The 24,137-nt window shown below is 43.3% G+C and overlaps 1 protein-coding gene across 2 annotated transcripts in view; it reads left to right on the top strand.

Moving 5' to 3' along the window:
• The window catches only part of Ildr1 (immunoglobulin like domain containing receptor 1), a 37,150-nt gene extending 17,691 nt beyond the window's left edge, over positions 1 to 19,459 (top strand). Inside the window, exons 4-8 of one of the 2 annotated variants that reach the window (XM_041673331.1) lie at positions 1,531 to 1,650; positions 2,160 to 2,306; positions 14,591 to 14,722; positions 14,922 to 15,712; positions 19,203 to 19,459. In XM_041673331.1, coding sequence (XP_041529265.1) covers positions 1,531 to 1,650; positions 2,160 to 2,306; positions 14,591 to 14,722; positions 14,922 to 15,712; positions 19,203 to 19,244 — 1,232 coding nt within the window. In that variant the 3' untranslated portion in view covers positions 19,245 to 19,459. Of the gene's footprint in view, positions 1 to 1,530; positions 1,651 to 2,159; positions 2,307 to 14,590; positions 14,723 to 14,921; positions 15,713 to 18,187; positions 18,309 to 19,202 lie in introns of those variants that run through there. The other variant, XM_041673330.1, reaches the window with a different exon arrangement.
• Positions 19,460 to 24,137: the final 4,678 nt, after the last annotated feature.

The raw sequence follows: 24,137 nt of genomic DNA, 5'->3' as shown, positions 1-24,137 counted from the left end.
CCCAAGTTCATTTGTCCTGACCCAGATTTTCATCTTCTTTCTAGACGTATTGGTCCATTATTTGTTTCTAAAATGAAAGGCCCATGCCTGGGTAACTTGCAAAGAAAAGAGGTTTATTTAGCTCACCACTCCGGATGTTGAAAGTCCAAGAGTAGATGGTGCCACTGGTTTGGCCTTGTGAAGAGGTGTGACAGGGTTACCATGAAAACAGTATTATTATAAAAGTGGTTACAAGAAGGAGAGCCCCAGGGGGCTACAGGAGACCAGTGAGCAGAAAGGACCATTCTTGTTCTTCTGTAACAACCCGTTTTGTTGTGAACCTACTGGGGAGATGGAAGAATGACTTTAATCTTCTCTCAGGACAGTTCATCCAAGTGACCTAATGACTATTCTGATCTCCATCCCTTAAAGATTCCACTGCTTTCCGACAAGGCCACGCTGAGGCTAAGCTTCCTATACATGAAGCTTTGGGACACACATTCAAACCGTACCCAGTCTGTAGCACCCAGGGAGCAACATAGAAGAGATGAAGAAGAAAGGGAAGACTGTTCACATGCTATCTTAAAGAAGTTCCTGCAACTCTCCTGCATGCATTCCGTTAATCAGAATTGCGTCACTTAGAAGAGGGGATGAGAAATCCTGACTTTATTCTAGGTGATCCCTGACTTAGTCTCTTTTATCGTGCTATACTATGCTCTATTCTATTCTGCTCTTAGTCTATTTTATACTCTATTATAAAAGAGGACATAAGACTGGGTAATTATAATCAGTGGAAATGCATTGGCTTATGTTTATAGAGGTCGAGAAGTCTGGTAAGGGTCTTACTGCTACACCATTATGCAGCAATAGAAGACAGGGTTTTGTTATGTAGCTCTGGCTATCCTAGAACTTGTTATTGAGACCAGTAGACCAGGCTCATGTGGAACTCATAGAGATACACATGGCTGTGCTTCCCAAATCCTGGTATAAAGGTGAGTGCTACCACTCCCAGCCAAGTTCACCCTTTTTAATGGCTCCAGCCTACCTACCCATGCACCCATGAGGATAGAGCCCTCATAGCTCATTCTGCTTTTCAACACCCCCCCCCAAAGTGTTTGATTAAACTTCCACACAGTCCACCCAGGTCTTAATCTCTTAGTACTAATAGAATCACAGTTTTAGTTGAGCAGTTTTAAAGGGGGCAAAGATACTTTTCCTTAAACTACAGCAGCCGTAGGCATACCCATCAATTCCATGATCCTGCAAGAAGGGAACAAATCAGGGGGGACAACTGGGACTCTCTCCCTCCCCCACATACAAGCATATGAAGTGGGAATTAAATGAGATGATGTATCTGGGTCTTTATAAACTCCTTGTGGGGTTTGATGGCGCGTTTTTCCATCATCCTCATCTTCGGGAACAAAGGAAGGTCTGAGGAAGGGTCTGGGACCTCTTTCTCATCAACCACAGGCCTTCTTAGGAATGACAGTTCTGAGGTTCCACAGCTACCATGCCCGGATAACTGGCGCTTTTCCTTTCCTTCCTACATAGGAGCGGACCTTGTGATTAATGAAGTGATGTGGTGGGATCATGGAGTATACTATTGCACCATTGAGGCTCCAGGAGACACTTCAGGAGACCCGGATAAGGAGGTGAAGCTCATTGTCCTGCGTAAGTGCTGCTGGTGCCCTCTCGGGCCACCCATCAGTATACACCCCTGCACACTCGTGCAAAAGCACCTACCAATTGCAGCAAAGCCAGAAACAAACAGGTCTGTGTTACTTTCATTGGACTGGGAACCTCTAACGGTCTCTTACTAGAGCTAAACCTTTTTACCAGTGTATCACTAGAACTTAACCTCTAGGCTGTATTTACTAAGGTCTAGAACATTGTTTCTCAACCTATGGGTCACTACCCCTCTGGGGTCGAAAGACTCTGTCATGGGGGTTGCCTAAGACTATCAGAAAACACCAAGAGTTACATCAGGACTCATAACAGTAGCAAAAAATTACAGTTATGAAGTAGCAACCAAAATAATTTTATGATTAAGGGTCACCACACATAAGGTATTAAAGGGTTGCAGCCTTGGGAAGGTTGAGAAGCACTGGTCTAGAATGTTGGAGTAGAGGCATCCCTTTGAAGATTTAGTTCAGCCCCCTTTCGGCTTCTCTCCACTGTAGATTGGCTGACAGTAATCTTCATCATCCTTGGAGCCCTCCTTCTCCTGCTGCTGATTGGTGTGTGCTGGTGCCAGTGCTGTCCTCAGTATTGCTGCTGCTACATCCGCTGCCCCTGCTGTCCTACCGTCTGTTGCTGCCCTGAGGAAGGTGAGAGAACACGAGGAGCAGTGGGTTGGGCATGATGAGACACGTGCCCGAGGCCCCAAGCAGACAGGTTGACCTTTCTCAGGTCAAAGTTCCTGGTTGTTTCAGGATCTCCTTCATACCTTCCTCCTTCGCAGGTTCAGAAGACATGAGCATCAGCCCTGAGAATGATGCTCAGGAATGCTCTAAAGTCACAGGGAAGGTGACTGATAACAGGATTTCTACCTGTGAAACTCTTTTCTTAGTATGAAGATGGAGTCAGACCAACAGATTTGAATGAAAGCTTGTGTGTGTGTGTGTGTGTGTGTGTGTGTGTGTGTGTGTGTGTGTATTTGATCAAGTCAACTTTTCTCTCCCAGGTCAGACGTAGAATAGAAACTTTCAGCACTCTAGCCATGCCTTGGTCTTTTTGGCAACCTGTCTCCATCCCAAAACTCTCCAGGGATTCTGGCCACCAGCCATCTAATTAACACATGGAAGCTACTCATCCATCTGGAGAGCCCAGGCATTTTAGGAGTTATATTTCAGAAACCAGGGACAGAGACCAAATGTTTCTTATTCTATTACAATTTCACAACACTACTTAGAGATGAGATGAAAAGAATAGGGAGGGAAATAGAGAAAGGTAATGAGGCATTAGTTCTTTTTTTTTAATTTTTTTAAAAAATATCTTATTTTACATACCAATCCCAGTTCCCTCTCCCTCCACTCCTGCTCCCCCCACCTTCTCCCCACACCACCTCGCATCCATCCACTCTGGCACAACACTCTAGGCAGGACCAAGGCTCTCCTGCCCCCGTATCCAGGCTGAGCAAGGTATCCCTCCATAGGGAATAGGCTCCAAGGAGCCAGTTCATGCACTAGGGATAAATACTGGCTCCACTGCTAGTGACCCCAAAAACTGCCCAAGCCACACAACTGTCACCCACATTCTGAGGGCCTTGTTTGGTCTTTTGCAGGTTCCCCATCTGTCAGTCCAGAGCTAGTGAGCACTCAGTTGCTTGGGTCAGCTGTTTCTGTGGGTATCCCCATCATGATCTTGGCTGCTTTGCTCATAATATTGCTCTTCCCTCTCCATGACTGGACTTCAGGAGTTCAGCCCAGTGCTTAACTGTGAATCTCTGCATCTGCTTCCAACAGTTACTGGATAAAGGTTCTATGATGACAAAAAAGTTATCAATCTGATTATAGGGGAAGGTCAATTCAGGTACCCTCTCCACTATTGCTTAGATTTCTTAGCTGAGGTCATCCTTATGGATTCCTGGGAATTTTCCTAGTTCTTTGTTTCTCCCTAATCCTATAATGGTTCCCTCTTTTGAGATATCTCTTTCCTTGCTCTCCCTCTTTGTCCTTCACCTAACTCCTTCCTGACCCCTCATGTTCTCCTCCCCACTCCCTAGTCACCCTCCTCCGCCCTCCATACTGCCAATTTACTAAGGAGATTTTGTCTGCTTTCTCTTCCCAAGGGGATCCATTTATGTCTCTCTCAGGTTCTCCTTGTTTCGTGTCTTCTCTGGGGTTGTGGGCTGTAGGCTGGTTATCCTTTGTTTTATGCCTAATATCCACTTATGAGTAAGTAAATACTGTGTTTGTCTTTCTGTGTCTTGGTTACCTCACTCAAGATGATTTTTCTAGTTCCACCCATTTACCTGAAAATTTCAAGATGTAATTTTTTTATCACTTAGTAATATGCCATTATGTAATTGCACCACATTTTTTAATCTGTTCTTCAATTGAGGGGCATTTAGGTTGTTTCCAGGTTTTGGCATGAATAATGCTGCTATGAACATATCTGAGCAAATGTCCTTGTAGTATGAATATGTTTCCTTTGGTATCTACCCAAAAATGATATTGCTAGTTCTTGAGGTAGATTGATTCCTAATTTTCCAAGAAACTGCCATACTGATTTCCAAAGTGGCTGTACAAGTTTGTACTCCCACCAGCAATGGAGGAGTGTAGCATAAGCTTTCATTAATGTTTTTGATCTTAGCTATTCTGACAGGTATAAGATTGTAGTAGGAGGTAGCTTGTTTGTTCCTGACTGCTCAGCCCTGAAATAATCACACAGAAACTGTATTAATTAAATCACTGCTTGACCTATTAGCTCTAGTTTCTTATTGGCTAGCTCTTACATCTTACTTTAACCCATTTCTGTTAATCTGTGTATTGCCACATGGCTGTGACTTACCAACAAGGTTCCGTCTGGCATCTATCTATGGCAGGGCTACATGGCTTCTCTCTAACTCCACCTTCTTTCTCCCAGCATTCAGTTTAGTTTTCCCTGCCTAACTCTGTTCTGCCCTGCTATAGGCCCAAAGCAGTTTCTTTATTAATCAATGGTAATCACAGCATACAGAGGGGAATCCCACAATACCTCCCCTTTTCTGTCTAAATGAAAAGGAAGGTTTTAATTTTAACATAGTAAAATTACATATAACAAACAGGTATCAAGCAAGAATTACAGTTACAATATTTATATCTATGTTATCATCCATCTTTGTAACATGGTATCTCAGAGTCATTTTGATTTGCATTTCCCTGATGCCTAAGGATATTGAACATCTCCTTAAGTGTCTTTCAGCCATTTGAGATTCTTTTTTTTTTTTTTTTTTGGTTTTTCGAGACAGGGTTTCTCTGTGGCTTTGGAGCCTGTCATTTGAGATTCTTCTGTTGAGAATTCTGTGTTTAGATCTGTACCCCATTTTTAAATTGGATTATTTGATATTTTTGATGACCAATTTCTTGAGTTCTTTATATATTTCTGAAATCGGTCCTCTGTTTGATGAATTGGTGAAGATCTTTTCCCATTCAGTAGGCTGTCTTTTGTCTTATTGACTATGTCTTTTGCTTTACAGAAGCTTCTCAGTTTCAGGAGGCCCCATTTATTTATTGTTACTCTCAGTGTCTGTGCTACTGGTGTTATATTCAGGAAGTGGTTTCCTGTGCCAATACATTCAAAGCTACTTCCCACTTTCTCTTCTATGAGGTTCAGTGTGGTTGTTTTATATTGAGGTCTTTGATCCATTTGGACTTGAGTTTTGTACATGGGGATAGATGTGGATCTATTTGCATTCTTCTACATGTTGACATCCAGTTATGCCAGAACCATTTGTTGAATTCATTTCTTTTTTTCCATTGTATAATTTCTTTGTCAAAAATCAGGTGTTCATATGTATTAACATCAGAGTCTTTGATTTGATTCCATTTGATTCCTGTCTGTTTTAGTGCCAATACCAAGTTGTTTTCATTATTGTAGTTCTGTAGTAGAGTTTAAAGTCTGGGATGGTGAAGCCTCCAAAAGTTCCTTTATTGTGCAGGTTCGTTTTGGCTATCCTGGGTTTTTCTGTTTTTTCATATGAAGTTGAGTATTGTTCTTTTAAGGTTTGTTAAAAATTGTGCTTGGATTTTGATGGGGATTGCATTGAATCTGTAGCTTGTTTTTGGTAAGATTGCCATTTTTACTATGTTGTTCCTACCTCTCCAAGCATGAGAGATCTTTTCATTTTCTGATATTATCTTCAGTTTCTTTCTTTAAAGACTTAAAGTTCTTGTCATACAGGTCTTTCACTTGTTTGGTTAGAGTATCGCCAGGATATTTTATGTTGTTTGTAGCTATTGTGAAGGTTAATGTTTCTCTGATTTCTTTCTCAGCCTGTTTATCATCTGTATATACAAGAACTATTTGATGTTTTTTTAGTTAATCTTGTATCTGCCACATTATTAAAAGTGTTTATCAGCTGTAAGAGTTCCCTGGTGGATTTTTTGGAGGTCACTCCTGTAAACTATCATATCATTTGCAAATAGTGAAAGTTTGAATTCTTCCTTTCCAGTTCGTATCCCCTTGATCTCCTTTTGTTGTCTTTTTGCTCTAGCTAGAACTTCGAGTACTATATTAAGTAGATATGGAGAGAGTGGACATCTTTGTCTTGTTCCTGATTTTAGTGGGATCATTTTGAGTTTCTCTCCATTTAGCTTGATGTTAGCTGTTGACTTGCTGTATATTGCCTTTTTTGTGTTTAGGTATGTTCCTTGTATCCCTAATTTCTCCAAGACCTGTATTTTTGAAAGGGTGTTAAATTTTGTCAGAGTTTGTTTTCCTCATGTAATGAGAGATCATGTGTGTTTTTCTTTCAATTTGTTTACATGGTGGATTATATTGATGAATTTTTGTATGTTGAACTACCCCTGCTTCTCTGGGATGAAGACTACTTGATCATGGTGAATGATTTTTTTTTTTATGTTTTCTTGTATTTGGTTTGCCAGTATTTTACTGAGTATTTTTGCATCAATGTTTTTGAAGGATATTGGTCTGTAATTGTCTTTCTTAGTAATATCTTTGTGTGATTTGGGTATCGGGCTAACAGTCACCTTGCAAAAAGAGTTTAGCATTGTCCCTTCTGTTTCTATTATGTGGAACAATTTGAGAAGTATTGGCATTAGTTCTTCTTTGAAATTCTGGTAGAATTCTGTGCTGAAACAATCTGGCCCTGGGCTGTTTTTGGTTGGGAGACTTTTGATGACTGCCTCTATTTCTTTAGGAGTTGTAGGTCTATTTAAATTATTTATCTGTTCTTGATTTAATTTTGGTATGTGGTACCTATCCATAAAATTGTCCATTCCCTTTTATTTTCCTATTTTGAGGAGTACAAATTTTTGAAGTATGACCTGATAATTTTTTTGGATTTCTTCTGTGTCTGTTATTATGGTCCCCTTTTAATTTCTGATTTTGTTAATTTGCATTTTGGTTAGTTTGGATAAATATTTGTGTATCTTTTTGATTTTCTCAAAGAATCAAATCTTTCTCTCATTGATTTTTGTATTGCTTTCTTTGTTTCTACTTTATTGATTTCAGTCTTCAATTTGGTTATTTCCTGGTGTCTACTCCTCTTGGGTGAGTTTGCTTCTTTTTGTTCTAGAGCTTTCAGGTGTGTTGCTAAATCACTAGTGTGAAATTTCTTGAGGTTCTGGTAGAATTCTGTGCTGAAACAATCTGGCCCTGGGCTGTTTTTGGTTGGGAGACTTTATGTAGACACTTGGCACTATGAATTTTCCTCTTAGCACTTCTTTCTTTTTTTTTTTTTCCTTCATTTTTTTTTATTGAGAAAAGGAGAAAAAAAAAACAAGTTTCCACCTCCTCCCAGCCTCCCTTTTCCCTCCCCCTCCTCCCACCCTTCTCCTCCTCCTCCCACCCTTCTCCCCCTCCCCCCACTCCTCTCCCCCTCCCTCTCCAGTCCAAAGAGCAGTCAGGGTTCCCTGCCCTGTGGTAAGTCCTAGGTCCTCCCCTCTCCGTCCATTCCTAGGAAGGTTTTCAAAGTGGCCCATAAGTTTGGGTATGTGTGTATTCATTTTCATTGAATTCTAGGATGTCTCTAATTTCTTTCTTTATTTTTTTCCTTTACCCTGGGGTGATTCAGTTGAGCATTATTCAGTTTCCATGAGTTTGTGGGCTTTCTGAAATTAGTATTGTTGTTGAATTCTAACTTTAAGTCATGGTGATCCAATAAGATACAGGGGTTATTCCAATTTTTTTTGTATTTGTTGAGGTTTGCTTTGTTACTGAATATGTGGTCAATTTTTGAAAAGGTTTCATGAGGTACTGAGAAGAAGGTATATTCTTCTGTGTTTGGATGGAATGTTTATAGGTGTCCATTTGAGTCATAACTTCTGTTAGTTCCTTTATTTCGTTGTTAAGTTCTGTCTGGCAGTCCTGTTCAGTGCTGAGAGTGGTGTGTTGAAGACTCCCACTATTAGTGTGTGGGGTTTCATGTGTGATTTAAGCTTTAGTAATTTTTTTATTTTACAAATGTGGGTGGGCCTTTTATTTGGGGCATAAATATTCAGAATTGATACTTCATCTTGATAGATTTTTTTCTGTGATGAATATGAAATGTCCTTCTTCATCTCTTTTGATTAATTTTAGTTTGAAGTCTATTTTGTTAGATATTAGGATAGCTACACCAGGTTGTTTCTTAAGCCCATTTGATTAGAAAATCTTTTTCCCAAACCTTTACCTTGAGGTAATGTCTGTCTTGGTAGTTGAGGTGTGTTTCTTGTATGTAGCAGAAGGATGGATCCTGTTTTCGTATCCATTCTTTTAGTCTGTGTCTTTTTATAGTGAATTGAGACCTTTGATATTAAGAGGTATTAATGACCAGTGATTATTAGTACCTGTTACTTTTGGTTTTGTTGTTGTTGTTGATATTGTGTGTGTGCTTTCTTTTCTTTGGGTCTTGCTGGTATGGGATTATCTATTGCCTGTGCTTTTGTGGGTGTAGTTAGCTTCCCTGGGCTGGAATTTTCTTTCTAGTACTTTGTGTTGGGCTGGATTTGTGAATAGATGTTGTTTAAATCTGGTTTTGTCATGGAATATCTTGTTTTCTCCGTCTATGGTGATTGAGAGCTTTGCTGGGTATAGTAGTCTGGGATGGCATCTGTGGTCTCTTAGTGTCTACAAAATGCTTATCCATGACCCTTTGGCTTTAAGAGTTTTTGTTGAGAAGTCATGTGTAATTCTGATAGCTCTATCTTTATATGTTACTTGACCTTTTTCCTTTGCAGCTCTTAATATTCTTCATTTATTCTATATCTTTAGTGTTTTGATTATTATGTGATGAAGGGACTTTTTTGCTCCAGTCTTTTTGGTCCCGTTCTGTAAACTTCTTGTACTTTAATAGGCATATTCTTATTTAGGTTGAAAAGGTTTTCTTCTATGATTTTGTTGAATATATTTTCTGTGTCTTTGAGCTTGACTTCTCCTTCTCTTCCTATTATTCTTAGTTTTGGTCTTTTCTTGGTGTCCCAGATTTCCTGGACATTTTGTGTTAAGAGTTTGTTGCATTTAACATTTCCTCTATCATATGTTCAACACCTGAGATTCTCTCTTTCAGTTCTTATATTCTGTTAGTTTGCTTGTAACTGTAGTTCCTGATTGTTTACCCACATTTTCCTTTTCTAGAATTCCCTTGGTTTGTAGGGGTTTTTTTTATTGCCTTTAAATTAGTTTTCAAGTCTTGAACCATTTTGTTCACCTGTTTGTCTTTTCTTGGCTTTCTTTAAGGGATTTGTTGTTTTCTTCTAATTTTTGCCTTTTCCTCCGCTTTTGTAAGGGAATTTTTTATTTCCTCTTTACGGACCTCTATCATCTTCATAAAGTTATTTTTAAGGTCATTTTCTTCTGCTTCATGTGCATTGAGATGTTCAGGTCTTGCTGTTGTAGAACCACTATTTTCTGGTGGTGCATCTTGCTCTTTATGTTGTTGAATGTGGTCTTACACTACCATCTGTCTGCCCATCTCTTCCTCCAGTGGATGTAGGTGGGGCCTATGATTCAAGGGGTCCCTCTTCCTCCAATTGGTACATGTGGGGCCTGTGGCTTGGGTGATCACTGTTCCTCCTAGTGCAGGCTGGCCATGCCTCTGGTGGACGCTGATCTGTTTCAGAAGCTCCTCCAGGTATAGGCGGGACCAAGACTCTGGTGGTCGGAGATGACCTTGAGAGTGGTTGGAGGTGTAAAGAGGCTGCTCCCAAGTCACTGGAGCTTTGCTGAATGGGGGGTGGAATGGGATGTGCCTCTAGGAACCATGGCCTAGAAAGTCGAAGCATTAGTTCTTAAACTGAAGCTCACACTAAATCATATAGAGGTCTTGGTCAAAATTAGTTGCTGTCCCTCCCTCCCAGACTTCCTACCCAATAGGTCTGGGGGAGTAGGGCCCTAGAATGTGTATTTCTCAGACTTCCCCAGGTGATGTGAAGCTTGTGCTGGGGAAGGGGAGAAGGAACAGAAGCTCTTAGCATAAGCTTTCTTTGGATTGAAATTTCATCCTTTAAAAGAGCAATTTTGGACCAGCAAAATAGCTTAGTGGGTAAGGTGCTTGCCACCAAGCCTGATCCCCTGAGTCCTGTCCTCAAGACCCACATGGTGGAAAGAGAAAACTGATTTTTGGCTTCCACATACGCCATGGCACATGCATGCCTGCACAACACACACACACACACACACACACACACACACAAAGACTAGAATAGCCCTAAAATTTAAGTTGCAGAATGGATGATAAAGGCAAAAGAACTTAAAGAATGTCCTATAAAGTTCCTTCCTTAGTAAAGAGATAGGAGTTGAATCAACTGTTTTAACTGGAAGTGTTTCTTTTTATGTATTTGTTTCAAGTAACATTTGATTTGCCTGTGAAGTTCCACAAGGTAGAAAATCTGAGAAATTAAAAAAAAAAAGAGTCAACTAAGCCAAGTCCCCAGAGATAAGCACTCTTGTCATCATGGTCCATGGGGAAGAAGACAGTTCTAAAGGAAGACTTGATGAATTGCTCATGATGATAGACACCCAACTCAATCTGTGATGTCAGCTCAGTGATCTGCGTCTGGTTTCAGCGCTTGTGTTCAAGGTTGCATGGTGTCTTACAGGAAAAGAGAAATGGCTTTCATTGAATGTCTGCCCCATGTGTGCCCTTTGTATCTACTTCCTCATGGAATCCTCACCACAGCCTGCCAAAGGCATATGTCCTCACCGTTTAACAGGCAAGGTCAGAGAAGTCTCATAGCTGGGAAGTAGGAGTCACCTGCACAGTGTTAAGCCTCTGATTTGTGTCTGTGTGGTGTCCCATGTAGGGACGGCCACAGCCTCTGTGGACTAACTGAGGCTATATAAATTCTTTGAAGAGGAGGAAATAGCAAAGGACTCAATATGAGTCTATGGAGCTTCCTACCTTTCAGCTTTTTGGACAGAAGCCATGGAGAAGTCACTGTCATGGGAGTAGTCACGTGTGAGATGAGATAAGTCTTCACAGGATGATGCCTTAGATCACAGGGCATTAAAAGCAGGCAGGACTGGGGCAAAACTGGCATGGATGATGTATGCATGTGGTCAGTGAGCTGAGAAACAAAGGTTTGGTTTCTTTTCGGTGGCTGGAGCTTGCTCATTTAAAAGAACCCATGAAATGAAGAGCTGCAGGCTGTCAGCTAAGGTCCTTGGATTTGGACAGACAAGCTCACATTCTTGACTTTCCTGACAAGTTCAGTGATGAGATGAATGGCGGAAAGGGGCAGGAATGGTTAAGGAAAGAAAGCTTTCTGAATAGGAGAAAGATTCTGATGCTGTGTTGTTTTTATTTTTAGACCCTGAAAGCCCTAAGGATGTTTATAAGTAGAGAGCCAAATGGGAATAAATGGCAGCCCCACTTAAGAAGTGGGGTGACCCTGAGTGAGTGGTGTTACTTTGAAAGCAGAACTAAGTCTACCACGCAACGGCTATCTTTCAAAAGGAAAGAGACAAGAGTGTAGGCAGCCTGACCTCTAAGGAGAGAGGTCACTACATGTGGAGGATGGGTCAGTGTACAAGGGAGAACAATTGAGGGAGCCCACAGCCTGCCACAGTTTCTGCAAGTCAAAGTCCAGCGCTGGAGACATAGCTTAGTGGCTTTCATGAGACCTCTGGGTTTGATCCCAATACTTCAAGGAAACAAATGTGCTTGATGCAGAAGGAAACCTCCAGAAGGATGCTGGAGATTCTAGATCATCTCTCCTCCCATCACAGCCCCATTCCCCAGCCAGCTCCCACCTTCCTGAGTTGTAACATGGGGGCTAGACAGACCAATAAAAGTGGTTCTAAGATTTCACAGATACAGATAATCCACCTAGTATTGGTAAACAACCCTCATAGGACTTAGAGATGAAAGTTTTTGAAACTGAGACTGATTTTTTTTTCTACAAGAACTAGAGAAGCTTCTCATATCTCTGAGTTACTGGTCTCCCCTCCCCCAGAGAAAATCTCTCTCTCTCTCTCTCTCTCTCTCTCTCTCTCTCTCTCTCTCTCTCTCTCCAGGAGAGAGTGAGACATGGAGAGATTTCTCCAATTACATAGATAGACCTTGTTGATCTAGACCCTGCGCTGTTGGCTCCCTGTGAGGGCTAGTTCCTGGCCTTAGCAAAGAAAATGCAATCAGCTAGAAATTCACGGGGACCTGAGCAGCAGGGTGCGTAGGAGGAGGAAAGACATGTGTGATAAAAAATCTTGCAATGGTTCCCATCCTGAAGAGGACCCTTTGAGGCCCCATGGCTTAGCTGGGGCCAGGATGCCTCTGCGGATGGTTCCCAGAGGCTTAAAGGGGTCTGGGGTTCCCTGAAGCTGCTGAAGGTGTTAATGAGAGGACTGGCCAGTCAGAAAATACAAAGTCCTGGGGGGCCACAGGGTAGAAGGAAGGTAAGGAACAAGCCTGCTTCTGTAACAGCGGGAGAGGTGCTGGGAAGAATGGTGAGCCTCCTGGCCAAGGGAAGTTGTAAGGTCTCCGTGGACATGGGGGTGGGGAGGGGAGGAAGGGAGTAGTGGTTTCAGAGGGGGGGGTGAGGTGTTGTCACTTCTGTTCCTAGTAGATGTCTTACACATTATGCCCTGGCTCTTCCCTTGGAGGGAGTCAAAGATTAGTGCTGTTTAGATTCCATGTGTGTGTTTGTTTCTCCTAGAGAGAAGGCCAAAGAAACAATTTGTTATAACCATGAGAGTTTCTATCTGCTGACTCACTTTTCAGGCATTCCATATGCCTTGCCTCATTTAATGCTAGCAACTCTGCGCAAGACATATTCTGTCTAGCCCGGAGACTCCGAAAGCTTCAAGTTGAACAGCTAGAATTGTCTGGCCCTCAAAACCTTTATTTAAAGAAGCTTACCCCCATGTTCCCATTTCTCAGAATTTCCTTGAGTCCTCAGCATCCAGGTCCAAGCTGACAGAAACCGTAACATACCCTCAGGTTTCTCAGACTACAGCACACCACAGGCCACTGTGAAGCATTGGGTCGGAATGCAACCTCTGTCATCTCAACTTCCTCATTTATTTCCCATGTTAAAAGACATCTCCAGACCAGGCATGGCGGCTTATGCCTGTAGTCTCAGTACTCTGGAGGCAAGGCAGGAAGATCATGAAGTTTTATGCCAGCCTGGACTATAGAGTGAGACCCTGTTTTTAAAAGCCAGAGGCTGGCAGATTGGGAGCAGGGGCTGTGAGAAAGGTTTATTTGTTTTTACATAAAATCCTTGGTGTGCTGATAGTGGCCAGTAGAGGGGGCTGTTAAGCGCTTGCCCCTGTCCCCTTTGAAGCTGGAGCACTGTGGGTTGGTATTAAGGTGTGGCAACTCTAGGAGCTGTTTTGCGTTTGCACTTGATTTCCTCTTGGCTGGGCTGTGACATACCAATAGGGCTGGAGCACTGGACATTTTGGGGTACTCTGTGGCAACCACTTCCTGTTGTGTTGGGAAATGGCCTCTCAAGGGCCTCAGCAGATCTCCCACCCTGCGTGGCTGGATAGAAAATACCTGCCTTCTGCCCTGTTCTTCAGTGTTGGAGGGAGACCAAGGCAGAGCTGGGCTGCTTTACAGCTAACCCTGCAGTCTCTGAGACGACAGGGTGGAGGCCCATCACCCTGCGTAGCAGCATGCATCTGTTCCACGCATGGACAGGCAGAGTCTTTGGGAGTCAAGTGGGACTTGCCCGCAGTTACCTCAAAATGGAAACAAAAACAAATAAGTGTTTGTACTTTTATTGCACTTGCTGCAGATTGCATGCTTCAGAACAGCCACGCCTAGGGGACCCAAGGGACATTTCATAGACCCTTTGTGTTGCTTTTTTTTTACACAGTCTTTTCTCCAATAAGGGAATATTTCCCTTCCATTTGCCTGTCCCATCTCTAATTGGGGGAAGCCCCAGCAGCTAGTAAAGGAGAAGCCTAGAAAGGCTCGGCTACAGCTCACTTCAGCTTTATGTATCCCGGGCCTTCCCCCACACGGTTTCCCTCACCCAGGGCTGGTGGAGCAGCTGGAAACACGCTTTAGCATCACACCATAGCCTTGTTCTTCCCCTCAGAACAGACAGCCCCGAGCTTGCCCTGCAGGCTCACGAGCCCTGATTCGTAGACTCCTCTAAGCCTCTGCTTGTGGGGCTTTTCTGTGCAGCCTGAAGTTTGATTGACTGTTTATATGTGTGCACCTGCCTATGCTCTTCAGGTGACCTGGAGAGCGAGCGACGGGAGGATATATTTTCAGGCTAGGGAGTTGAGTTTTTAAAAATAGACCTCCCTAGGGTGTGAGAGATGTAGTCTTTAATATAGGAAATGCAATCCCTTGCTAAAGACCTACCAGAGTCGCCGGTTCCCTTAACTCTTGCTTCCATGCAAATTAGCTAAGAATGGGTTCCAAGGCAAGAAGCTGGAAGCACAGACCGAGTGAGGTGGGAGGTGGGGGACTCTCACTGGCTAAGGGTCTGTGTTTCTCCTTCTTCCCCTGCAGCCCTGGCCCGCCACCGCTACATGAAGCAGGTTCAGGCCCTAGGTCCTCAGATGATGGAAAAACCCCTGTACTGGGGGGCGGACAGGAGCTCCCCAGTTTCATCTTATGCAATGAACCCGCTGCTGCAGCGAGGTAAATTTTGCCAGAAAGCCATGGGAGGAAGAGGGCAGAGGGTGAGGGCAGACGTATGGCCCGCCCACAGAGGAGCTGCATGCCCAGTGGAGTGGGAGGGAGTGGAATCTTGCTAAGGAACATGCCACTTTAAGAGCTGGTTCCTAGAAGGATGTCTAGGGACCGCAGTTCAGTGTGCCTTATCTTTGCTTCCATTCAGATTTGTCTTTACGGTCCAGCCTTCCACAGATGCCAATGACCCAGACGGTTGCCCACCCTCCAGTGCCCAATGGTGTTCTGGAATATTTGGAGAAAGAATTGCGGAACCTGAACCCAGGCCAGCCTCCCGATCTCAGAACCAAATCTGGCTACCCTTGCAGCATGCTGTCCTCCCTGGGCTCTGCAGAGGTTGTGGAACGCAGAGTCATCCACTTGCCCCCGCTGATCAGAGACCCACTGTCCTCCAGGACCAGCAGCTCCTCACACCAGCAGCGGCTCAACCCTGCTTCTTCTAGACGCTGGAATCCGAGTGAGGGCAGGAGGCAGCGCTATCACTCGGATTTCCTCCAAGAGCTCCAGGATCGGGGGATCAGACCCTGGGTCCCAGGGAGAAGGGAGTTGGACCCCCATTGGAGTGGGAGGCACCACTGCTCTAGGCCCCATGAGTCCTCCATGCCCTGGTCAGACTGGGACAGCCTGAGCGAAGGCCCCTCGTCCAGTGAGGCCCCTTGGCCCCCCAGACGTCCAGAGCCCCGGGAAGGTGCCCAGAGGCATGGGAGACGCAGGCACCGCAGCTACTCGCCTCCCTTGCCCTCGGGCCCCAGTTCTTGGAGCTCTGAAGAGGAGAAAGAGTCACTGCCCAGGAATTGGGGTGCCCAGCGCCACCACCGCCGCCATCGCCGCCGTTCACAATCCCCAAACTGGCCTGAGGAGAAGCCACCCAGCTACCGTTCACTGGATGTCACCCCAGGCAAGAACAACAGGAAAAAAGGGAATGTGGAGAGGCGCTTGGTGAGCCTGGGGCATCCTATGGAGGGTCGGGCATGACCAGTGGCCCCACAGCCAGCATCTTGTCCACAGCTGACACAGGCCCTGCAGAGTCCTTTTCTGCATAAGGGTCGGGGCAGGCTGGGGCACACTGTCTTTTCTTGGAAGGAAAGGGCCGAGTCAGTGCAGGGTGCAGAAGAGGCCCAGGGCTTGCATCCCATTTAGGAGTAAAACTTTAGAGTGCTGTGAACACTGAAGGTGCTGGCCACTGTGTAGTAGTCTAAGGAGTAAACCCAGGAGAACACAGGACATAAGCTCCTCTGGCCTTTCAGGCATTTTTTATTTTTTAGAGGCATGATTTTTAAGTCAGGTGTGGTGGCACACACCTTTAGTCCCAGCCTGTAATCCCAACACTCAGGAGGCTGAGGCAGAAAAACTGCCTCAAGTTCAAAGCCAACCTGATCTACCATCCGAAACCCGGTCTCTGAAGTACCATGACTTTAAGACATCATTGTACAATTACCCCACCCAAGTGCCAGCTGATATTTTTATGAAAATGTCCCACCATTGCTCAAATGTAAATGAACTACTTACTCAGGCAATTTATGGACTACCAATGAATAGCTCTTCTCAGGCCAAAACCTTTTCATCATTTTTCTTCTGCTGAGACAGGCAGGTCTCAGGAAGCTCTGAGGGGAAGTCCCAGAGGAAGGGCATAATCGAAGAACAGCAGTCTCTTAGGGGCTTTGAAGGACATACCTAACATTACACACACACACACACACACATTTAAAATCAAATGTGTGTGAAGGTGAGGTGCAGGGTGTTTCTCTAGGGCCAGCTGAGGTGGAAGGGCGGCGTGAGGAAGGCAGTGAAGCCCAGCAGGTGCTTCCGAAATCACCAATGGTGTTTTGTGAGCCCACAGGTGTCCTGTGGGCGCCAAGATCTGCAGTATTGAAAGCAGCTCCTGCCAGCCCTGGGCACTGAACTGTGTACATTTTGCATGTGTCGAATACCCCCATGCAGCCCTGTAGTGTGAGGGCCTCTGAGTTAAAAGATTTGTATGCCAGTGGCCCTCTGCCCTGGGCTGGTCTCATACACCTCTTTGTCTTAGCTGAAGCTTAAGGAGTGCGCTCATCCGCACATGATAAGGTCAATAGAACAAATCCTGGAAGAAAGCACAGAACCAGTTAAAGCTGGAATATCTAGAACCACCATCACGTATAGTATCTAAATATGCCTCTTCCTTTTAGTAGAAAAAAATGCAATTTCAAGTTTTGCCTCCAATATCTGAGCTCTATTTTCTTTTAGGTTGCTTTTTTCTTTTTTTTTTTTCTTTGCATCCAGTTAACTTACTTAGCTCCTTCTAAGCCTTGGGATCTAAGAGGAAGGGTACAAGACATTATGTTCTAGACACTGAGGCAGTCCTGATTCATTTAGCCTCACACGGCTCAGAAAGGCTGAGTAACAAAGTCAAAACACATAGCAATAGAGAATGAAGTCCAAGTCTGAACATAGCCCTCTGGTTCATTAACCCACACTGTTTCCTCAGATGAAAGGCAATTTTTGAGATCAATAATGCTTTCTAGTGATCAATTTTCTCCAAGTATCAATATTTTTTTTAAAAAATTAAGAGGTACATAAGAAGTAATTCTGCCATAATTTTTATTTATAAAATTACCCTTGAGAAGCAAAGATTTTGTCCAAATAATTTAAAAAATCCCCCATTGTCTGAGTTTGTTTTTTAGAATTATCACTTAATTGCATCCAACTTTCTACTTATATTCTGTCAGTGGCCAGAAGTCCAGGACAAAAGCTTGACTCTGCAGATTGGTTCATTTAAAGGGTGCATTTTTGTGTCTCTGTAGCTTTATTGTGAAGGAGACTCTGTGCTGGTGCTCAATGCTTCCTCCATAGGTGTCTGAAGACACTGGAGCGTGCTGCTTTCAGTATTGTGCACCATTAGGCCACTAGATGGTGACTTTTGATTGAGCAGCGCTCGAAGTTCCTCTATTCCTTGCATTAAAAATACGTTATCACTGTTAAGTCAGGCTTTAATCAGTGACAGATTTACCATAACTTTAAATAAAATATTCATTAAACTATTTTAATAATTATTTAATATTTTTGAGAAATGTCCATTAAAATAATTTAATCAGAGAAACATGAAACAGATATTTTAGGCTCATATGGCACCTTTTCTCTCAAGAGTAATGTTTAATAAATGTACACAATCTAGGGATTCTGTGCACCTGACCTCCTGGCCATCTAAAACAGGCAAGAGGTGCTGTCTGCTCAGTGCCCAGGAAAACACAAACCTGCTGTGGCAGCGCCTGCTCAGCTTGACTCCAGCTGAGCTCTCCCTAGCTGGTGGCCTTTTCACTCAGAGAAAGCGAAGCAGGAACTTCAAGCTTTCCACTCCCGGTGGCTTCAGAATGAATGAGCCCTGTGTCCCTAGCCTCCTTCAGATTATCTTTCTTTCCAATCTCACCCTAATAGAATGAGCTCCAAGACCCTCTGGTATTATCTTCACAGCCTGACCCACATACGTCTGTTCTAGTGAGAAGAAAACCATGGTGTTTGCTTCTGCGCTAACCTCAAATACTCTGTAGTGACTACCAGGGATTATATTTTTGTCTTAAGTTCTTTATTTTGTTGTTGTTTTTTTAAAAAAGTTATATTGGGATCTGTGATCTTCTACTTTGAGTGTCCCTAAACATGCCAAGATCTTCCTGGACAAAGTCCCTTTAGTCCTTTTTGGTGTTGACTGTTTTCTGTGCTAGAGAACAGACCCTGAAGAGTATTCAGATTAGAATCCTTGGCCCTGAAAACTCACTCAGTACTGAGAAACAAATTTTGAAGCAATCTGATGCACATACCCACGCAATATCTATGACTGTTCATCATGGAGCAGGTGTTTTCCCTTCTCAAATAAGACAAGGATGATCTTGTTCCTGAACTCCAGCTGTAGATTTGCAAAAATGCAATGAAACTATCCCCGTCCCTGAAAGTCATGGAGAGGTTTGAGTAGCATAAACCACAATTCTTGCCTTATCGAGTAGGAAAAACAAACACACCACAGACCCACAAATAACAACTTTCGAAGGAAAGTCATTGAGTTTGTTCAGGAAAAGTTTGAAAAATAACAAGAGGACTACTAGAGTCTAAAGCTGAATGAAAGGGTTGGGGAGGAATTGTTCAGAGTATAGACAGGGAGCAGAGCTGTCTTTGCGCTAAATCTTGAACTAACTAGTAAGTGAAAAACAGGCCTTTTCTTCCATCTACTGAAGACTTGGAGATATTACAAAAACGACAGTGAGGAAAGAGTAAATAAGATTAGAAATTTTCAGAAGCTGTCATCGCTTAAGGAAGGCCATCGAGAGGAGAAAGTGGCACCATGAAAGGTCAGGAAGTAGTCAGCCCCCACTTGGCGGGTTGGACCAGCTCACTTTGGGTATTACAGGCTTGGGCTGTAGACTGGGCTGATTGTAGTTCTTGTGTTCTTATTCCTCAGGAGAGAGAGAGCTCCCATAGTGGACGGAGTGTGGTCATTTAGTCTCCAGGCACAGTGCTGTTTCTTGGATCCCATGTGTCCTCAGCATTACCAAGATTGCCAGCTGCGTTGGAAGGGCACAACACATCTGTGTCTTACAGTTTGGGAATAAGACTCAAATAGAAGAGCTTTCAAAACAGGACTTTATGGGATTAATAGCAAGCTCCCCCCTTGATCATGCCCTCTCTGTATTACACGATCTCTGACTTGTAAGGGATGCTACCTAGGATGTGATCCCCTGGGAACATGGTGGCCCACGTGTTCAAGTGGGTCATGATACTCAGGACCAAGGCAGTGTCATAATAACAACTCAGGAATCTTTAAGAAGAAATCAAACGTGTTTCAGGAACAGGAAACCTATGGAATATTATGGGTAAATTCCCATGGAAACTTCCTGTCCCTCTCTTGAACTTCTTGAGGGTTTTTCCACATTGTGGTCCTGAGCATTTCTGGGTTTCCAGTTCTACTGCCTGCAGGAGTTCTATAGCCCTGTCCCTTTCACGGGCTGTTTACTGCAACTCTGAACAATCACAGGGAAGCAGTTTTGCACCAACCGTATTCTTTTCTTTTTTTCTTGCTCCTTTCCCCTACACTTAATTTATTTTCTTATATTTTATAGTATAATAATGCTAAGATCACTTTCAGTACCTCCAAGCACTACACAGCTATAAACAAGAAAAATAAATGTAATGGACCGAAGATTCCATCCCAAGGAAATATCTGCTTTTTTTACCTTGGATCTTTACTTTTCTTCATTGATTTAAGCCTCTACCCCAGTAAATCTCATAGAAGAATCAGGCACTATACGAAGTTCTGAAACGATCCTTCTCCTGGGACTACTGACTGCTTCGGGGTTGCGATCTCCCAAGCATTAGCATGTAGGCAGGCTTTGCTGCTCAAGGGTCCCAGAAAGAAAGAGCTGAGCCCTCCCTGTAACAGGGCCTATGACTGCTTTCCATTTTCCATATGGTTGGTTCACAGATATTTTTATGATTGATGTGAAGGCTTTCTCTGAGTAGATTGGAATGAGGTGGTTCTAACAATATTGATACTGTAAAAAAAAAAATCAGCAATACCCCTGTCTATATGGTTGTGAGCTCAATCTAGAGCTGAGTGTATCAACCCATCCATTTTTCTCCAGACTTATAATTAGAAGTATGGGGGCATGGGATGTACTAAATTTCTGTGTTTGTCAGGGGTTGCTTTCAGGATTTTTGAAATTGAAACTTAAATTAGGAAACAGGAAAAATAATTAATAGCTAATGGACACATAAAATTCAGTAGTTTGCACTATTCTGGTACAGAAGAGTTGACATTGACCCACTTTTCAGCTTATTTCTTGGTGAAGTATAATTTTGTAAAACAAAATTATTGAAAGTAGATTCTTGTCTCATACAATACATCCTGACCAGTTTCCCTCCTTCCACTTCTCCCAGCTCCCTCCCAGCTCCTTCCAGCTCCCTTCTTCCCTGAATCCACTGCATCTCCATCTCCCATCAGAAAAGAGCAGGCCTACAAGAGAAAACAACCCATCAAGACAAACACAAAATACAATAAGGCAAGGCATGATTCCTCACCCTGAAGCTGGACCAGGAGGAAAAGAGTCCCAAGAGCAGGCAAAAGAGTCAAAGATACATCTGCTCCCACAGTCAGGAGTTCCACAAAATCACCAAGCTAACAACCAGAACATATAAGCTAAGGACCTAGTGCAGACCCATGCAGGCCCTGAGCTTGCTGTGTCAGCCTCTGTAAGTCCCTATGAACCCTGCTTAGTTGGTTCAGTGGTTTATGTTTTCCTGGTGCTCTCCATCCCTTCTGACTCCTTGAGTCCTTCAGCCCTCTCTTCTGCAGGATGCCCCCAAGCTCCAAGGAGGGACCTGATGGAGACCTCCAATTTATACTTGATCTGTATGATGTCTGGCTGTGTCTTTGGATCTGCTCCCATCTGATGTAGGAGGAAGTCTCCCTGATGACGGCTGACAAGGCATCGATTTGTGTGTATAGCAGAATATCATCAGGAATCACTTCATTATTGTTTGTTAAATATTTGTTTTAGCTTTTCTTTTCTTTTCTTTTCTAACAGTTGTATTTGGTTCCACCATAGGTCTTCGGGCTAACCAGACTCCAGTTTCTGACCATCCAAGCAGTGTAGGACATGGGCTCTCTCTCCTGGTGTGGGCCTCAGTTAAAGCAAACATTGGTTGTCCACTCCCACAAGTTCTGCACTACCATTGTCCCAGCACATCTTGTAGGCAGGACAGATTGTTGGCCAAAGGTTTTGTGACTGGATTGATGTCCATGTTTCTCTCTCCATAGCCTATAGAGTACCTTCTGATGCCAAAGAGATTTGAAGGCAGGGGTGAAGGCTCCATGCAGGCACCAGCTCTACCTCTCCACATTCAGTGAGCTGTGTAGATGGTTGTCCTTGGAAATGGGGTCCTGCTGTCAGTTTTTAGAGAGCAACTGTCTGTCCTAGCATCAGCCTAAATTGTTTGGGGATCTCCATGGGACCCCCTTGGTCAACAAATCGGCCCCATACAACCTGTCCCAGCACTGGAAGTCTTGCCTGGCTACAAGAGATGGCCAGTTGAGGCTCTGTATCCCCATTGCTAGGAGTCTTTATTAGAGTCACCCTCATAGATTTCAGGAAGTTTCCACTGCACTAGGTTTCCACACCAACCCCAAAGGCCCCTCCAACTTCAGCTGTCTCTCCTAGTATTCTCTTACTCCATCCCTCGCTCCCCACCTGATTCTTCCTGCTTCCGTCCCCACCCGCCCCCAGTCCACCTATAAAACCGATTCTATTTCCCCTTCCTAGGGAAGTCCATACATCTTCCTTTGCATAACCTCTCTAGGTTTATGGATTATAGCTTGGTTATCATTTACTTAACAGCAAATATCCACCTACAAGTGAAAACATACCGTATTTGCTTTTCTGGGTTACCTTACCCAGGATGATTTTTTTTCTTGTTCTATACATTTGCTTTCATCTCAGAAATGCAGAGATTGTTCAATATACAAAAATCAGTAAATGTAATCCACTTTATAATCAATTGAAAGAAAAAAACATGATTATCTCATTAGATATAGGAAAGACATTTGACAAAATCCAACACCCCTTTATGATAAACATTCTGGAGAGAGTGTAGATAGAAGAGACATACCTAAACATAATACAGTTCACAGAGCTTGAGGTTTTAGCTAGAGCAATAAGACAACTGAAAGAGATCAAGGGGATACAAATTGGAAAGGAAGAAGTCAAAGTATTGTTATTTCTAGATGATATGATAGCATATATAAGTGACCCCAAGAATTCTACCAGGAAACTACTGCAGCTGATAAACACTCTCAATAAAATGGTTGGATATAAGATTGACTCAAAAAAATTCAGTCGCCCTGCTATATACAAATGGATTGAGAAAGCAAGCAGGGAAACAACACTCCTCACCAAAGCTTCAAATAATATAAAATACATTGGGTTAACTCTAACCAAGTAAGTGAAAGTCTCGTATAGTTAAAAACTTCAAGTCTTTGAAGAAAGAAATCGAAGAAGATATCAGAAGATAGATCTCTTTTGCTCATAGATCAGTAGGATCAGCATAATACAAAATGGATATTCTACTAGAAGCAATCTACAGATTCAGTGCAGTCCCCATCAAAATTCCAACACAATTCCTTACAACCTTGAAAGGACAAAACATACAGCTTCATACAGAAAAACAAGACATACAGGAGAGCTAAGACAATCCTGAACAATGAAAGACCTGCTGGAGGTCTCACCATTCCTGATTTTAAAATTTCGTAAATCTTAGAAATGCCAGTTAACATGAAACTCCGCAGGGTACTAAGATGAGAGGAGCAGGTCTGAGAACATAGGGCTGGAAGACTACCCTAACATCAGGGCATCTTCATCCTCCAGTCAATAGAAAGTAGCCACAATCATTGATTCTTCATCCTGGCTCTGGTGGAATTTCTTTGACTATCTCAGAAAAGAGGGCCCGTGGGGAGCCCTGTTGAAGAGAAGCAACCAAGGGGAGGCCCTCTGTTCTCCACCCCCCTTTTCTGAGGAGAGACAATAGACAAGGTAAATGAATGAATGAATTAATTAATTAATTAAGCTGGAGGCTCAGTCAGGAAAGCCTTATTGCTCTTGCCCTGCCCAGAGACACCAAGGTTGATGCATAGAACCAGGAAAACTGACCTTCAAGCCTGGTCTTAGAGGCCATTTTAAGGAACCAAGATTGTCTTCCCATTTACTGCTACAGACAAACCTGGGCAGCAGGGGACACCATCAAAAGAGTTCCCTCACATTCCTCTCTTAAGAGCTATGCAACATGTGACCAGAGAAAATCCTTCCAGTCCCCTGAGACAGCACCAGCAGAGTCCAGATGGAGACAAAGCAGCACAGATACATCAGCTGACCAAAACAACTCTACCCGATCCTTGAAACGGCTGTTGCATAGCAGGTAAAGACATGTATATGAAATGGAGCAGGGTGACTTGGTAAAAGATGACCCAGAGCCTCACTCAAAATATCCAAAATATAAACCAACAGCCAAGAAAGGGACAAATTGAACAAAAAAGGAAACCAGCTGATGTCAGCATGGAAGTGAACCAGATGTTGGAATTATCTGAAAGAATTTTAATCTTAAAGCAAATACCACCAGAATGTTTACAGAAATCAACTACGAATTCTTTAGAAACAAATGGAAAAGTATAAAACATTCAGAATTTTATTTTTCATTAGAGAAGGAAATTAGAGGGGCGTGAGAGATGTGGCAGAAGCTAGAGAATTTTTTTACTCTTCCATGAGACCTCAGTTTGGTTCCTTGTACCCACGTCAAGGTCAAAGTGACCCCTAACAGCCTGTAACTCCACTTTCCTCGGGTTTCTGCA

The sequence above is a fragment of the Microtus oregoni genome, unplaced genomic scaffold, assembly GCF_018167655.1.
Source record: "Microtus oregoni isolate MIOR12 unplaced genomic scaffold, Mior012 000023F_ref0000262, whole genome shotgun sequence".
NCBI classification, from domain to species: Eukaryota; Metazoa; Chordata; class Mammalia; order Rodentia; family Cricetidae; genus Microtus; species Microtus oregoni.
The sequence above is the reverse complement of the archived record's forward strand: the minus strand, read 5'-3'. Positions and strand labels throughout refer to the sequence as shown.